Source organism: Neoarius graeffei, chromosome 7 (assembly GCF_027579695.1).
Source record: "Neoarius graeffei isolate fNeoGra1 chromosome 7, fNeoGra1.pri, whole genome shotgun sequence".
NCBI lineage: Eukaryota > Metazoa > Chordata > Actinopteri > Siluriformes > Ariidae > Neoarius > Neoarius graeffei.
The window spans coordinates 60,792,862-60,808,957 of NC_083575.1; the positions used below are offsets into that span (position 1 = coordinate 60,792,862).

At 38.7% G+C, this 16,096-nt stretch overlaps 1 protein-coding gene across 1 annotated transcript; it reads left to right on the forward strand.

Moving 5' to 3' along the window:
* The first annotated feature begins 7,495 nt into the window (after positions 1 to 7,495).
* Positions 7,496 to 9,526, forward strand: LOC132888882 (ladderlectin-like). Its single transcript, XM_060924978.1, has 8 exons — positions 7,496 to 7,544; positions 8,116 to 8,145; positions 8,329 to 8,370; positions 8,472 to 8,510; positions 8,632 to 8,723; positions 8,948 to 9,073; positions 9,267 to 9,366; positions 9,456 to 9,526. Exons 1-8 carry the CDS (start codon positions 7,496 to 7,498, stop codon positions 9,524 to 9,526), a joined length of 549 nt encoding a protein of 182 aa, XP_060780961.1.
* The last annotated feature ends 6,570 nt before the right edge of the window (positions 9,527 to 16,096 follow it).

The following is a 16,096-nucleotide window of genomic DNA, read 5'->3' on the forward strand; positions in this document are numbered from 1 at the left end:
ATGGCAGGACTGAGAAAATATGCATATACTATATAAGATTTTCACTGAAAGAAATATTTACTTTCAGAGAGAGAGAGGGAGAGAGAGACAGGAGGGCAGAGAGAGAGAAAGGATGGAAAAGGTAAGCAATAGTGATGAACTGACACACCAAAAACCTACTTAACCAAATAACATGTCCAAATAAATCCAAACAGTGATACACCAATGGACCGTCCCCCGATAGCAGAGGGTCGTTGAAACGACGTAGAGTTTTGGTCAGAATGGTCGGTTTCCGTTGTACGTCAGAAAATCAACGTTGAAACGGCGCCGTGAAACGTCGATTTCTCCGCCGTCTGAGAGGGTCGATTTATCACCGTTGAATCAACGTGGGTAAAGGTTGATCTGTCGACCGTCAGAGAAGGTTGAATATACGACGTTGAACCATCGTCACTTTTGCCGGCCAGTTTTCAACATTGGTAGGATGAGCAACTAATTTGGCCCGTAGCCAGGGGGGATCGGAGGGTTCGTTCGATCCCCCCCGCGACACCGCGCCCCGGACACACACGCCCCTCAAGAGCGATTACTGAAGATTTATTCATTTGTTCATGTCCGATGAATATACATTGATTCACATTTAAATTTACAATATCAAATCCAGACTAATCAAAAAAGAAAAGTAGACTAAGTGAGGACGAGTTAGAAAAACGGGTTCATTTCTCCTATGTTTATGTTTACACGTTTTGTTCAGACTGCTTTACACCCCAATCCAGTGGGTGGCGGTAATGCCCCCATTAGACCCCTTTCACTGACGTCACCCGAAACCGGAAGTAAACAAACCCTGCGCCACATTGGAAGACCAACAAACTCGTGATTTGGGGGAAATAAAGGCAGCGCGCGGTATGTGAACCCACGAGGCACTTGGTTCATCAAAAACCTACAATGGTAAACTTTTGTGCTGTGTTAGGGTTCTAACAAAGCTGATGGGAAAGGTGAAAAGAAGTCTTTCTACAGAATACCAGCTGTGATTGAGACAACAAGTAAACCAAGGAGCTTTCTGCCAGGAGACAGAGAGAGGATTTAGCTGCTTTATGCAGAGCGGATCTGAATACTTCTAGTCTATTTTGTTACTGGTAAGTCACTAGGCTAGAGTGTTGTAGAACATTTTTTTAAATGTTTACTGAATAAAAAACATCCTTAATTTTATCAAATATTCTCTACTCTTCATTTATTTCTTTTGTTTTAATTTTCCTCCCTCCATCCCTCTTTGGATTTTAAATATAGTTTTCCCCATGTCCAAATAATGAGGTAGGGTGGCATTTAGAAACCCATAGCCTACTGCTGACTTTCTTTATCAATGCTGCATCAAATTAATTTTGGTTATGTTTTTCTGTTTCCATGTACAGGTGTCTGCGCCGCAGGAGGAATAGGCCACAATTATAAATAAATCATAAAATGTTTCTAAGAACTTGTTCAAGTGTGTTCTGTTCCTTATAAATGTTAAAAGTTATGCCTCATTAGATAGCTTGACAAACATTAGGAGAGGTGCATTGTTGCATGCATTTTTATATCCTGTTGTACATTAAACAGGACGTAGCCTACGCACATTGATATAAATTAAGTTTCACTTTCATGGTTGAAGTATGCATGTGTGTGTTCATCCTAGGCAAGAGCCCCGATGCTTTATTGTTAGCTAGTTTAATTTAGCCTGTTTTGCTTAATTTGTAGCCTTACTGTTGTACATAAAACAGGAAGTAAAGTTGGATGAATCATCGCCGAAAATTCAACTATAAATCAACCGAAATACGTAGTTGAATAAAGGGTGAAAGGGGGTCTATTCTCTGTCGACCACCAGCCACTTTTCAACGTCGTTTCAACGGAAACTCGTATGAGCAAAGCGGTGTTGAATCAACGTCGGTGATCGACGGTGATTCGACGGCGTATAGGTCGAAGAACATGCCGATGATTCCACGTCGAATCAACGACCCTCTGCTATCTGGGTCGCCTTCCTTTCTCTCTCCTTCTCCCTTGTGCTGCGCAACGTGGAAGAGCGCGTTTTCTGTGCTGTCGGTCGGGTGTTCAATGCAGCTAACAGCAAGTGAGCACTTAGCTAATAGGGGAAGAATGTCAATTCTAACGTTAGCTACTTAATCGTACAATATATAATGATTAAACCTATGATATGGTTGTGCTGTATACTTACATTATCCGAAAAGTTTTCAAAAGTGTCCCATTCCAAATGTGCGCAGCTTCCCGATTTAAACTGTTTTTTTCTCATCCTTATACTTCCTGTTTCATGGACAGTAACGGATTTGCTTATTTAGTAATTTTAATACAGAATTTACTTTGCAATTATAATCAGACATTCCAACGCCCCCCCTAAAAAAAAAATTCGGATCTGCGCGATTCAGCCGTGAAAAAGGCGGCATCCGCCAAAAGGCGCGCTGTTTGCATCCCTGAACTGGGTTCTCTTTATCTACTTTTAGGACCTGTGTGAAAATCTGATGATGTTTTAGGTCATATTTATGCAGAAATATAGAAAACTCTAAAGGGTTCACAAACTTTCAAGCACCACTGTAAATTAAAAGCTCATGTTTCATATCTCAACACAATTGTAATTTTTGGAAATCAAGGTTTATTAATACCTGAGAAGCCATTGCTTTGTGCAGACGTTAGCATGTCCTCAGTGATGTGAATACAGAGGTCTTGACTGAGCTCCAATGCTAAATCTGTGAGCTCTTCATAGTCTTTAGGGTCATCAACCAACATCTCAATCTCTGCAGAAACACAAATGGTAAACACAAATGGTACTAAAATTGACCATGCAGATTATACAGCTCTGACTTAACATATTCTGTGTTGCTCCATACATCTCATCTCATTATCTCTAGCCGCTTTATCCTGTTCTACAGGGTCGTAGGCAAGCTGGAGCCTATCCCAGCTGACTACGGGCGAAAGGCGGGGTACACCCTGGACAAGTCGCCAGGTCATCACAGGGCTGACACAGACAACCATTCACACTCACATTCACACCTACGGTCAATTTAGAGTCACCAGTTAACCTAAACTGCATGTCTTTGGACTGTGGGGAAAACCGGAGCACCCGGAGGAAACCCACACGGACACGGGGAGAACATGCAAACTCCGCACAGAAAGGCCCTCACCGGCCACGGGGCTCGAACCCGGACCGTCTTGCTGTGAGGCGACAGCGCTAACCACTACACCACCGTGCCCCCCCACAGGCAATTATTTAAACAAAAAATCATATTAAAAAATTATTTATTTCAAATTTTAAAAGCGGCATGCATATGTAATAGCAGAGCAGTGCAGGATTGTGTCGCTTATCTATGCCGACTCATAAAATACTTAGTATTTTAGAAAATACTGAAATAGATGAAATAAAATCACAATTCCACCTTACCTTTGCATAGTTTTAGACCAAACTTTGTAGCATCTTTAGTGCTTTTCGGAACAGCATTTTCTTTCAAAATTTGTAATTCTTCCTCACTTATGGTAACAAAGTGTTTGGCTACCATTTTGCCGAGTCGCTTGCGGTGATTATTGAGAAATAGTCTGAATTTCTCGACCAATCAGCGTGCGCGATTTCCTATAAAATCACCTGCATATTTATACCAATACTACTTAGCTGTCAAGTGATAACACTCATCATTCCTCTTTACAATCCATTTTCCAGGAAATAATTTATTTTTAATACAACCCCGATTCCAAAAAAAGTTGGGACAAAGTACAAATTATAAATAAAAACGGAATGCAATAATTTACAAATCTCAAAAACTGATATTGTATTCACAATAGAACATAGACAACATATCAAATGTCGAAAGTGAGACATTTTGAAATTTCATGCCAAATATTGGCTCATTTGAAATTTCATGACAGCAACACATCTCAAAAAAGTTGGGACAGGGGCAATAAGAGGCTGAAAAAGTTAAAAGGTACAAAAAAGGAACAGCTGGAGGACCAAATTGCAACTCATTAGGTCAATTGGCAATAGGTCATTAACATGACTGGGTATAAAAAGAGCATCTTGGAGTGGCAACGGCTCTCGGAAGTAAAGATGGGAAGAGGATCACCAATCCCCCCTAATTCTGCGACGACAAATAGTGGAGCAATATCAGAAAGGAGTTTGACAGTGTAAAATTGCAAAGAGTTTGAACATATCATCATCTACAGTGCATAATATCATCAAAAGATTCAGAGAATCTGGAAGAATCTCTGCGTGTAAGGGTCAAGGCCGGAAAACCATATTGGGTGCCCGTGATCTTCAGGCCCCTAGACGGCACTGCATCACATACAGGCATGCTTCTGTATTGGAAATCACAAAATGGGCTCAGGAATATTTCCAGAGAACATTATCTGTGAACACAATTCACCGTGCCATCCGCCATTGCCAGCTAAAACTCTATAGTTCAAAGAAGAAGCCATATCTAAACATGATCCAGAAGCGCAGACGTCTTCTCTGGGCCAAGGCTCATTTAAAATGGACTGTGGCAAAGTGGAAAACTGTTCTGTGGTCAGACGAATCAAAATTTGAAGTTCTTTATGGAAATCAGGGACGCCGTGTCATTCGGACTAAAGAGGAAAAGGACGACCCAAGTTATCAGCGCTCAGTTCAGAAGCCTGCATCTCTGATGGCATGGGATTGCATTAGTGCGTGTGGCATGGGCAGCTTACACACCTGGAAAGACACCATCAATGCTGAAAGGTATATTCAGGTTCTAGAGCAACATATGCTCCCATCCAGACGACGTCTCTTTCAGGGAAGACCTTGCATTTTCCAACATGACAATGCCAAACCACATACTGCATCAATTACAGCATCATGGCTGCGTAGAAGAAGGATCCGGGTACTGAACTGGCCAGCCTGCGGTCCAGATCTTTCACCCATAGAAAACATTTGGCGCATCATAAAACGGAAGATACAACAAAAAAGACCTAAGACAGTTGAGCAACTAGAATCCTACATTAGACAAGAATGGGTTAACATTCCTATCCCTAAACTTGAGCAACTTGTCTCCTCAGTCCCCAGACGTTTACAGACTGTTGTAAAGAGAAAAGGGGATGTCTCACAGTGGTAAACATGGCCTTGTCCCAACTTTTTTGAGATGTGTTGTTGTCATGAAATTTAAAATCACCTAATTTTTCTCTTTAAAAGATACATTTTCTCAGTTTAAACATATGATATGTCATCAATGTTCTATTCTGAATAAAATATGGAATTTTGAAACTTCCACATCATTGCATTCCGTTTTTATTTACAATTTGCACTTTGTCCCAACATTTTTGGAATCGGGGTTATACATAGGGGACTAGATAGGCGGCAAAATGTAGTTTTTTTCTTGTCATGGAAGTGCACTTGTATACCGAGCAGGAAGCAATTTGCATTACAGCCGTGAATAAGGATTCAAAATGGTGGCTCGCCTCGGCTCGGTTTTCCCTTTCAGGCGCTCTCGTTTTCTGTTACAATTTGGTAAAGAAAAAAATAAATATATTATTTAGCAGCTTAAGGTCGGTCCGTATGTTGAAATACTGTGACCTCGGCCTTGAATAAGACCTTGGTCACGGTATTTCACGATACGGACCTCCCAGCTGGTAAATAACATATATTTATTGGACTGTTATTTGGTGACTGTGTAGATATCACTCTAGTGAACCATAAACATAGAGTGAAGATGATCTCATCTCATTATTATATAGCTTACAGGAATCTGCTTGTGGGTATTGTAAAGTTGCAGCACCTTCCTAAAGCTCATTTATATATAATCCATGAAAAATAAAAATGGTAGTCATATAAACATTTATATCTGATGACTTTGACTTTGGGATTCTGCAGTGCAGAAAGAAAACACAGTTCATATTACACATATAAACCTATTTAAAATGATTGTGAAGTAGGGTTGACATTAAACTAACATTCTGAGGCAGATACAGGATGTGGACTTGCTTCATTCAACCTGAGAAATTGAGCGAGGATGCAGATCACACAATAAAAACTGAAGTAAAACATTGATAAAAGCTTTATTTTATGGTTCATTCCGAAACAATGGCCTTTCATTCATTTAGCATTTGAAGACATTATATATCTGTTTTACAAGTGGATGGTGTGTGTATTTTTTTTTATAATTTTCAACAAGCAGAAACATGTTCAGGGAAATTATGAAATGATGAGCCACTTAACTGACGTCAGGAAGTCTTCTTCTTGCTGTTCATTTACAAGTGACACCTATATAATATTCTACAGTGAAGAATATAATTTAAAGCTCTTTAAAAAACACAAGCAATCCCATTAAAGTTCTAAATGTGAGGATCAGACTCACACGCATTTCCTCGTAAAGGTAAGGTTGGCACTAAACCCCTCACACCTATGACTTTGGATCAAATTACATGCAACATGGATATACGTGAAGATTATCTACAGAGTGTCCAGTTTAGGGACATATAAACAGCTCACTTTGAGTCTGAAATAAGAATGAGTTCATTCAGTTTGATGAAAATCTTTGTGAATAAACTTAACAGGAAATCATTTTCATGGATGTTCCATATTATTATTTAGACCACACTGGCATTGATTATTTTCCTCGAACAACAATTGGTTGCTGGTGGATCATGAAACATTTTTTCTATCAATAATATCATCCATCCATTATCCATAGCCGCTTATCCTGTACAGGGTCGCAGACAAGTTGCAGCCCATCTCAGCTGACTATGGGCAAGAGGCAGGGAACACCATGGACAAGTCACCAGGTCATCACAGGGCTGACACAAACAACCATTCACACCTACAGTCAATTTAGAGTCACCAACTAACCTAACCTCTATGTCTTCAGTGGAAACCAGAGCAAACCCACGCAGACAGAGCATGCAAACGCCACACAGAAAGGCCCTCATCGGCCACTGGACTTGAACTCAGGACCTTCCGGCTGTGAGGCGACAGTGCTAACCACTACACCACCATGCCACCTCCTCAATAATAATCAACATATTTTTAAAGAAATCACCTTTGACATTTTAGATATTATAAGCACTGTAAAATATTAAAAGTGTCTTATCCTTTGAAAAAAATTGAACAATTCATTTAACAATTAAAGCAAATTATTAAAGGCATACAAATATAAAAAAAGTTTGTTGATTGGGAAAATATATGTGTCCTGAATTAATAACAATGTCGAGAAAAACTTGTCATGAAAGGGAACGATAAAGATAAGGTGAAGATGATTACTCAGAATATTATAGAGCTTTCAGGATTACTGCTATTGTACTGGTGCAACAACTTCCTGAAGGTGATTTATGTTTGAACTCTATCCAATTTTAAGACAGTGTTATTGCACATCAGTAGCACATAGCATTTCTTATCGCTTGAGTGTTTTTGTTTTGGCGACCCAATCTCAATTAGTTTGCCAGTGCACAGAGGTCAACGCAGAAAAACAGGGTCGATATCACTTTTGAGTAGGCATAGAGATATCTGATCTGGCTTTGATAATGGATTTTACAGTTAACCATGAATGAATTGGCGGTAAATATTCCTGGATGTTCAGCAAAGTTTCCTGGTGAGCTGAGTGCAACTAATGAGATGGACTGGTATATATAGCACTCTGGGAGCCTCATTCAACAGATTACCCTCAATCAGCCACAGAGATACAACCTGAGAACCTGAGACCTAAAAAATCGGTACATTTTCTCTTTTTCTCAATGAGATTGAAACACATTTTCAACTTATTCTAAGCTGCATTGGGAACGAAAAACACTATCTTGTGAAGCTTCTATTTGGATTGAAAATGAATACGAGATGGAACCTTCTAATACTATGATCATAAAGAGAGATGGAAGATGGACATGTTGAACTGAAATTGTTTGATTTGAATCACATTCGTAAAAATGTATTTATTTGTCCTTTTCTCTATAGTTACACTGATCACCATCACCATCATCATGAAGGTTTGGATTGTGTGTGTGCTGCTGTGTGCTGCCTTTACACTGAGGACTGCTGCAGGTGAGACAGCAAGAAGTACTACAGAGAATAACACGCTTCAGCTGCTCTGGAACAGTGATGCAGTGAATTGTATTGTGACTCGTGTAGTGTTGTTGGTAATGTCACTGTTGTTTATGTTGTTTCTGTAGCTCAGCCTGAACAGAATCAGAAACTTGCAGGTTAGTGACCATTAACAGTGAACAGTTTGGGATAAAACAAAATGCTCTAATAAATATTTTCTAGGCTGTGTTACTATTATCATCATGTGAAAGTTAAAGGTAGTTCCTGGTAGTTCCATACAAATAAATACACATTCATTCATTCATTCATTCATTCATTCTTAAACTGGCTCTTTTCTCCAGAGGAAACTACTGAGGTGGTCGTTGATAAGTTGGTTGATGCAGGTCAGTATACTGGTATATTAGTTCTTGCTATAAGCATACCTGTGTTGCTTGGAAAACCATAAATAAAACTGTAATAATATATTATCATTTTTCTGCTGAAGATAAGGAGGAAGTGCTCAGACAACTACTTGCTGCTGAAGGTAACTGGAATAACCAAGTGAAAAAACTGCTCAATCAAACAGATTTTTAAAAATTGTAAATTCTATAAAACCAGTAGAAATACTGTATGCATGGAACAGAGATGTGTATTATTGTCCACAGATAAGTCAGGCTACTGTCGTCCTGGCTGGTTTAGACATGGAACACGCTGCTTTCTGTTTGTGAGGTCAAGTCAGACCTGGAACAACGCTGAGGTAAATACCTGAACAACTATAACCAAAATCTTAAAATGCAGAAGTTTACACCTTTGAAAGTTGGTGGATAAAGGACAGAAAGTTAAAGGTGCAGTAGAATTAAAGTAAGAAAGAACTGATGAATAAACATAGTTTTAAAAATGAAGCATTTGTTTATGACAAAGTCTGATTAGCTTCAGGGCTGTGCTGATTGTCTTCTTCTATCTTTCCAATTATGTCGTTAGACACAGTGTGTAGCTGAACAGGCAAGTTTGGCATCTGTACACAACCTGGATGAACATAGCTTCCTGCAGAATTTGCTTCGAGTCACGGGCATATCATACGCTTGGCTTGGTGCCTACAACCTCCAGGTAATACACTTACAAATTACAATGACCACTGAAAGGCATCTGAATTAATCTAGAGAATTTACACGCCTGAAATGATAAAATGTTCCTTTATTAAAATGATATAAAAATGACCAAAAAGGCACTACTTAAGCCATTTATGTTGATGTCAGTTGTTTTCATGAGTATGTAATACATGTGATTTTATATTTTGTAGGGAACATGGCGCTGGATTGACAGAACTCGGTTCTCCTACAGTAACTGGTACTCACTAAGCAGTGTATCCAGCTACCCGTGTGTTTTCATAAGGAACAATGGTAAAGTTTGTCCTCACTTGATTTACGTTGTTGACTGCTTTCATTCAGATTAAACATGATTGTAATGTTTGTGCTTTCTCTTTTTCCAGCTGGCTGGTCTAACACTAACTGTGCAAATAGATATCCATTCTTCTGTTCTACTGACCCAAGCAAATGCTAAAGTACATTAATGAGTACATGGATATAGGAAGATCAACAATCATTTGATTTCATTATCAGACACATATTTTTTTTATTTGTTTTGAGAACACTTGATTGATGAACACTATATGTTGCTGAATGAATAAAATAACCATTTTCCTACTTGAAGTAAGTGTGTAATGCTCATTTTGTGTGAAATGAAAAGTGCGCTGAATGAGTCTTTTGTTCCCACATGAGAAGGATTTTATGGCTAAAATTATATTTCACATGAAAACTTTAGGAGGTAAAATAAATAACGCTAGACATGCAAGATAGAATTAGACAGTGTAGGGAAACTAAACACAGGATAAACGTAACTGCACCAGTTACCCGGTATTGATTTTACCAAGCAGTAAATCAGAAACAGTTGCCAGGTTATTTCAGACTCATTTCATTTTTTCTTCCTGCAACCTGATCACTGCCCCCACTTGAGACTTAACATTCCAGCAGCATTTATAGAATACAGAAATTCAACCAAGAATGTTCAATGGCATCAAAAATGTATATTATGCTGATTGTGATCTTTCTAAATGCTGGGTTTCCATGCACTAAATACAGATATTTCAAATATATGAATAATTAGAAGAAAGTGGTTAAGTTGATTGCACTTTGAAAACAAACAAATGACAACCATAATGCATGAGTGGTGACAAATTAAAATAAAAACCAACTTAAAGTGCCTTACTAAGGTGTTGGGCCACCATGAGCCACCACAACAGCATCAGTGCACTGTAAACCCGGATAAGTTGAGTACACTTAAACGACTTTAGTAAAGCGATTGCCTTAAGTGGTTTAAGTTATGAAGAGTAGAGAAAATGAATTTGTCAAGTACAATCAACTTGAACGACTTAATTAATGAACTAAACAAAAACTGTGCAGTCTACTTAAGACTAGAATGCTCAGAACTTAATATGATAAGTCTAATTCACTTAACTGCTTTAATATTTAAAATCTTAATATCCTCTTCACTGTAAGCCCGGATAAGTTGAGTTTACTTAAAAAATTTGAGGAAACCAGTTGCCTTAAAAAAAATTAAGTAATGTATAATCAAAACTTGAGTGAATTAAACTTAAATGCTTGATGGGAATGGAATTGCTATTTTAAGTACAACACACTAAATACCAAGTTGATTTAACTTAAAATATTTTGCTAAACCAATTGCTTTGTATAATCATTAAATGTAACATATTAAGTTCATTACACTAAATGCCAAGTTGGTTTAATGCAATATAAATAGCAATATTAACTTTAATGAACAAAAAAAGAAAACAAATGTACATTCTTTTTCTCTTTTATTGTAGATAGCACATTTACAAAAAAAAAAGGAGCAGAAAAAAAAAACAATCAAATCCTGGATTCACAAGACTGACAGCATGGTGTTCATCTTTCTTAATGGCAGGACTGAGAAAATATGCATATACTATATAAGATTTTCACTGAAAGAAATATTTACTTTCAGAGAGAGAGAGGGAGAGAGAGACAGGAGGGCAGAGAGAGAGAAAGGATGGAAAAGGTAAGCAATAGTGATGAACTGACACACCAAAAACCTACTTAACCAAATAACATGTCCAAATAAATCCAAACAGTGATACACCAATGGACCGTCGCCTTCCTTTCTCTCTCCTTCTCCCTTGTGCTGCGCAACGTGGAAGAGCGCGTTTTCTGTGCTGTCGGTCGGGTGTTCAATGCAGCTAACAGCAAGTGAGCACTTAGCTAATAGGGGAAGAACGTCAATTCTAACGTTAGCTACTTAATCGTACAATATATAATGATTAAACCTATGATATGGTTGTGCTGTATACTTACATTATCCGAAAAGTTTTCAAAAGTGTCCCATTCCAAATGTGCGCAGCTTCCCGATTTAAACTGTTTTTTTCTCATCCTTATACTTCCTGTTTCATGGACAGTAACGGATTTGCTTATTTAGTAATTTTAATACAGAATTTACTTTGCAATTATAATCAGACATTCCAACGCCCCCCCTAAAAAAAAAATTCGGATCTGCGCGATTCAGCCGTGAAAAAGGCGGCATCCGCCAAAAGGCGCGCTGTTTGCATCCCTGAACTGGGTTCTCTTTATCTACTTTTAGGACCTGTGTGAAAATCTGTATAAAGTTTAAGGAGACGAGCAAAAATATTACTGTTACTGAATTCACAGAAGGAAAAGGAAAAGTACTGAGTTATGAAAAAATACTGATTATAATTCAAGATATTTAAAATGATTTAATCACTGAATTATAAAATTGTGTCACAATCAAATAAATAATGGGAATAATTGTTAAAATGTGGGGAACGCACATTATTATAATTATTATAGAGGGTGAGAGAGACAGACAGACGACACAGAGAGAGAGAGAGAGAGAGAGAGAGAGAGAGGAGACAGACAGACGACAGAGAGAGAGAGACAGACAGACAGATGACACACACACACACCAGGTTACAGACAACTTAACATATTCTGTGTTGCTCCATACATCTCATCTCATTATCTCTAGCCGCTTTATCCTGTTCTACAGGGTCGTAGGCAAGCTGGAGCCTATCCCAGCTGACTACGGGCGAAAGGCGGGGTACACCCTGGACAAGTCGCCAGGTCATCACAGGGCTGACACAGACAACCATTCACACTCACATTCACACCTACGGTCAATTTAGAGTCACCAGTTAACCTAAACTGCATGTCTTTGGACTGTGGGGAAAACCGGAGCACCCGGAGGAAACCCACACGGACACGGGGAGAACATGCAAACTCCGCACAGAAAGGCCCTCACCGGCCACGGGGCTCGAACCCGGACCGTCTTGCTGTGAGGCGACAGCGCTAACCACTACACCACCGTGCCCCCCCACAGGCAATTATTTAAACAAAAAATCATATTAAAAAATTATTTATTTCAAATTTTAAAAGCGGCATGCATATGTAATAGCAGAGCAGTGCAGGATTGTGTCGCTTATCTATGCCGACTCATAAAATACTTAGTATTTTAGAAAATACTGAAATAGATGAAATAAAATCACAATTCCACCTTACCTTTGCATAGTTTTAGACCAAACTTTGTAGCATCTTTAGTGCTTTTCGGAACAGCATTTTCTTTCAAAATTTGTAATTCTTCCTCACTTATGGTAACAAAGTGTTTGGCTACCATTTTGCCGAGTCGCTTGCGGTGATTATTGAGAAATAGTCTGAATTTCTCGACCAATCAGCGTGCGCGATTTCCTATAAAATCACCTGCATATTTATACCAATACTACTTAGCTGTCAAGTGATAACACTCATCATTCCTCTTTACAATCCATTTTCCAGGAAATAATTTATTTTTAATACAACCCCGATTCCAAAAAAAGTTGGGACAAAGTACAAATTATAAATAAAAACGGAATGCAATAATTTACAAATCTCAAAAACTGATATTGTATTCACAATAGAACATAGACAACATATCAAATGTCGAAAGTGAGACATTTTGAAATTTCATGCCAAATATTGGCTCATTTGAAATTTCATGACAGCAACACATCTCAAAAAAGTTGGGACAGGGGCAATAAGAGGCTGAAAAAGTTAAAAGGTACAAAAAAGGAACAGCTGGAGGACCAAATTGCAACTCATTAGGTCAATTGGCAATAGGTCATTAACATGACTGGGTATAAAAAGAGCATCTTGGAGTGGCAACGGCTCTCGGAAGTAAAGATGGGAAGAGGATCACCAATCCCCCCTAATTCTGCGACGACAAATAGTGGAGCAATATCAGAAAGGAGTTTGACAGTGTAAAATTGCAAAGAGTTTGAACATATCATCATCTACAGTGCATAATATCATCAAAAGATTCAGAGAATCTGGAAGAATCTCTGCGTGTAAGGGTCAAGGCCGGAAAACCATATTGGGTGCCCGTGATCTTCAGGCCCCTAGACGGCACTGCATCACATACAGGCATGCTTCTGTATTGGAAATCACAAAATGGGCTCAGGAATATTTCCAGAGAACATTATCTGTGAACACAATTCACCGTGCCATCCGCCATTGCCAGCTAAAACTCTATAGTTCAAAGAAGAAGCCATATCTAAACATGATCCAGAAGCGCAGACGTCTTCTCTGGGCCAAGGCTCATTTAAAATGGACTGTGGCAAAGTGGAAAACTGTTCTGTGGTCAGACGAATCAAAATTTGAAGTTCTTTATGGAAATCAGGGACGCCGTGTCATTCGGACTAAAGAGGAAAAGGACGACCCAAGTTATCAGCGCTCAGTTCAGAAGCCTGCATCTCTGATGGCATGGGATTGCATTAGTGCGTGTGGCATGGGCAGCTTACACACCTGGAAAGACACCATCAATGCTGAAAGGTATATTCAGGTTCTAGAGCAACATATGCTCCCATCCAGACGACGTCTCTTTCAGGGAAGACCTTGCATTTTCCAACATGACAATGCCAAACCACATACTGCATCAATTACAGCATCATGGCTGCGTAGAAGAAGGATCCGGGTACTGAACTGGCCAGCCTGCGGTCCAGATCTTTCACCCATAGAAAACATTTGGCGCATCATAAAACGGAAGATACAACAAAAAAGACCTAAGACAGTTGAGCAACTAGAATCCTACATTAGACAAGAATGGGTTAACATTCCTATCCCTAAACTTGAGCAACTTGTCTCCTCAGTCCCCAGACGTTTACAGACTGTTGTAAAGAGAAAAGGGGATGTCTCACAGTGGTAAACATGGCCTTGTCCCAACTTTTTTGAGATGTGTTGTTGTCATGAAATTTAAAATCACCTAATTTTTCTCTTTAAAAGATACATTTTCTCAGTTTAAACATATGATATGTCATCAATGTTCTATTCTGAATAAAATATGGAATTTTGAAACTTCCACATCATTGCATTCCGTTTTTATTTACAATTTGCACTTTGTCCCAACATTTTTGGAATCGGGGTTATACATAGGGGACTAGATAGGCGGCAAAATGTAGTTTTTTTCTTGTCATGGAAGTGCACTTGTATACCGAGCAGGAAGCAATTTGCATTACAGCCGTGAATAAGGATTCAAAATGGTGGCTCGCCTCGGCTCGGTTTTCCCTTTCAGGCGCTCTCGTTTTCTGTTACAATTTGGTAAAGAAAAAAATAAATATATTATTTAGCAGCTTAAGGTCGGTCCGTATGTTGAAATACTGTGACCTCGGCCTTGAATAAGACCTTGGTCACGGTATTTCACGATACGGACCTCCCAGCTGGTAAATAACATATATTTATTGGACTGTTATTTGGTGACTGTGTAGATATCACTCTAGTGAACCATAAACATAGAGTGAAGATGATCTCATCTCATTATTATATAGCTTACAGGAATCTGCTTGTGGGTATTGTAAAGTTGCAGCACCTTCCTAAAGCTCATTTATATATAATCCATGAAAAATAAAAATGGTAGTCATATAAACATTTATATCTGATGACTTTGACTTTGGGATTCTGCAGTGCAGAAAGAAAACACAGTTCATATTACACATATAAACCTATTTAAAATGATTGTGAAGTAGGGTTGACATTAAACTAACATTCTGAGGCAGATACAGGATGTGGACTTGCTTCATTCAACCTGAGAAATTGAGCGAGGATGCAGATCACACAATAAAAACTGAAGTAAAACATTGATAAAAGCTTTATTTTATGGTTCATTCCGAAACAATGGCCTTTCATTCATTTAGCATTTGAAGACATTATATATCTGTTTTACAAGTGGATGGTGTGTGTATTTTTTTTTATAATTTTCAACAAGCAGAAACATGTTCAGGGAAATTATGAAATGATGAGCCACTTAACTGACGTCAGGAAGTCTTCTTCTTGCTGTTCATTTACAAGTGACACCTATATAATATTCTACAGTGAAGAATATAATTTAAAGCTCTTTAAAAAACACAAGCAATCCCATTAAAGTTCTAAATGTGAGGATCAGACTCACACGCATTTCCTCGTAAAGGTAAGGTTGGCACTAAACCCCTCACACCTATGACTTTGGATCAAATTACATGCAACATGGATATACGTGAAGATTATCTACAGAGTGTCCAGTTTAGGGACATATAAACAGCTCACTTTGAGTCTGAAATAAGAATGAGTTCATTCAGTTTGATGAAAATCTTTGTGAATAAACTTAACAGGAAATCATTTTCATGGATGTTCCATATTATTATTTAGACCACACTGGCATTGATTATTTTCCTCGAACAACAATTGGTTGCTGGTGGATCATGAAACATTTTTTCTATCAATAATATCATCCATCCATTATCCATAGCCGCTTATCCTGTACAGGGTCGCAGACAAGTTGCAGCCCATCTCAGCTGACTATGGGCAAGAGGCAGGGAACACCATGGACAAGTCACCAGGTCATCACAGGGCTGACACAAACAACCATTCACACCTACAGTCAATTTAGAGTCACCAACTAACCTAACCTCTATGTCTTCAGTGGAAACCAGAGCAAACCCACGCAGACAGAGCATGCAAACGCCACACAGAAAGGCCCTCATCGGCCACTGGACTTGAACTCAGGACCTTCCGGCTGTGA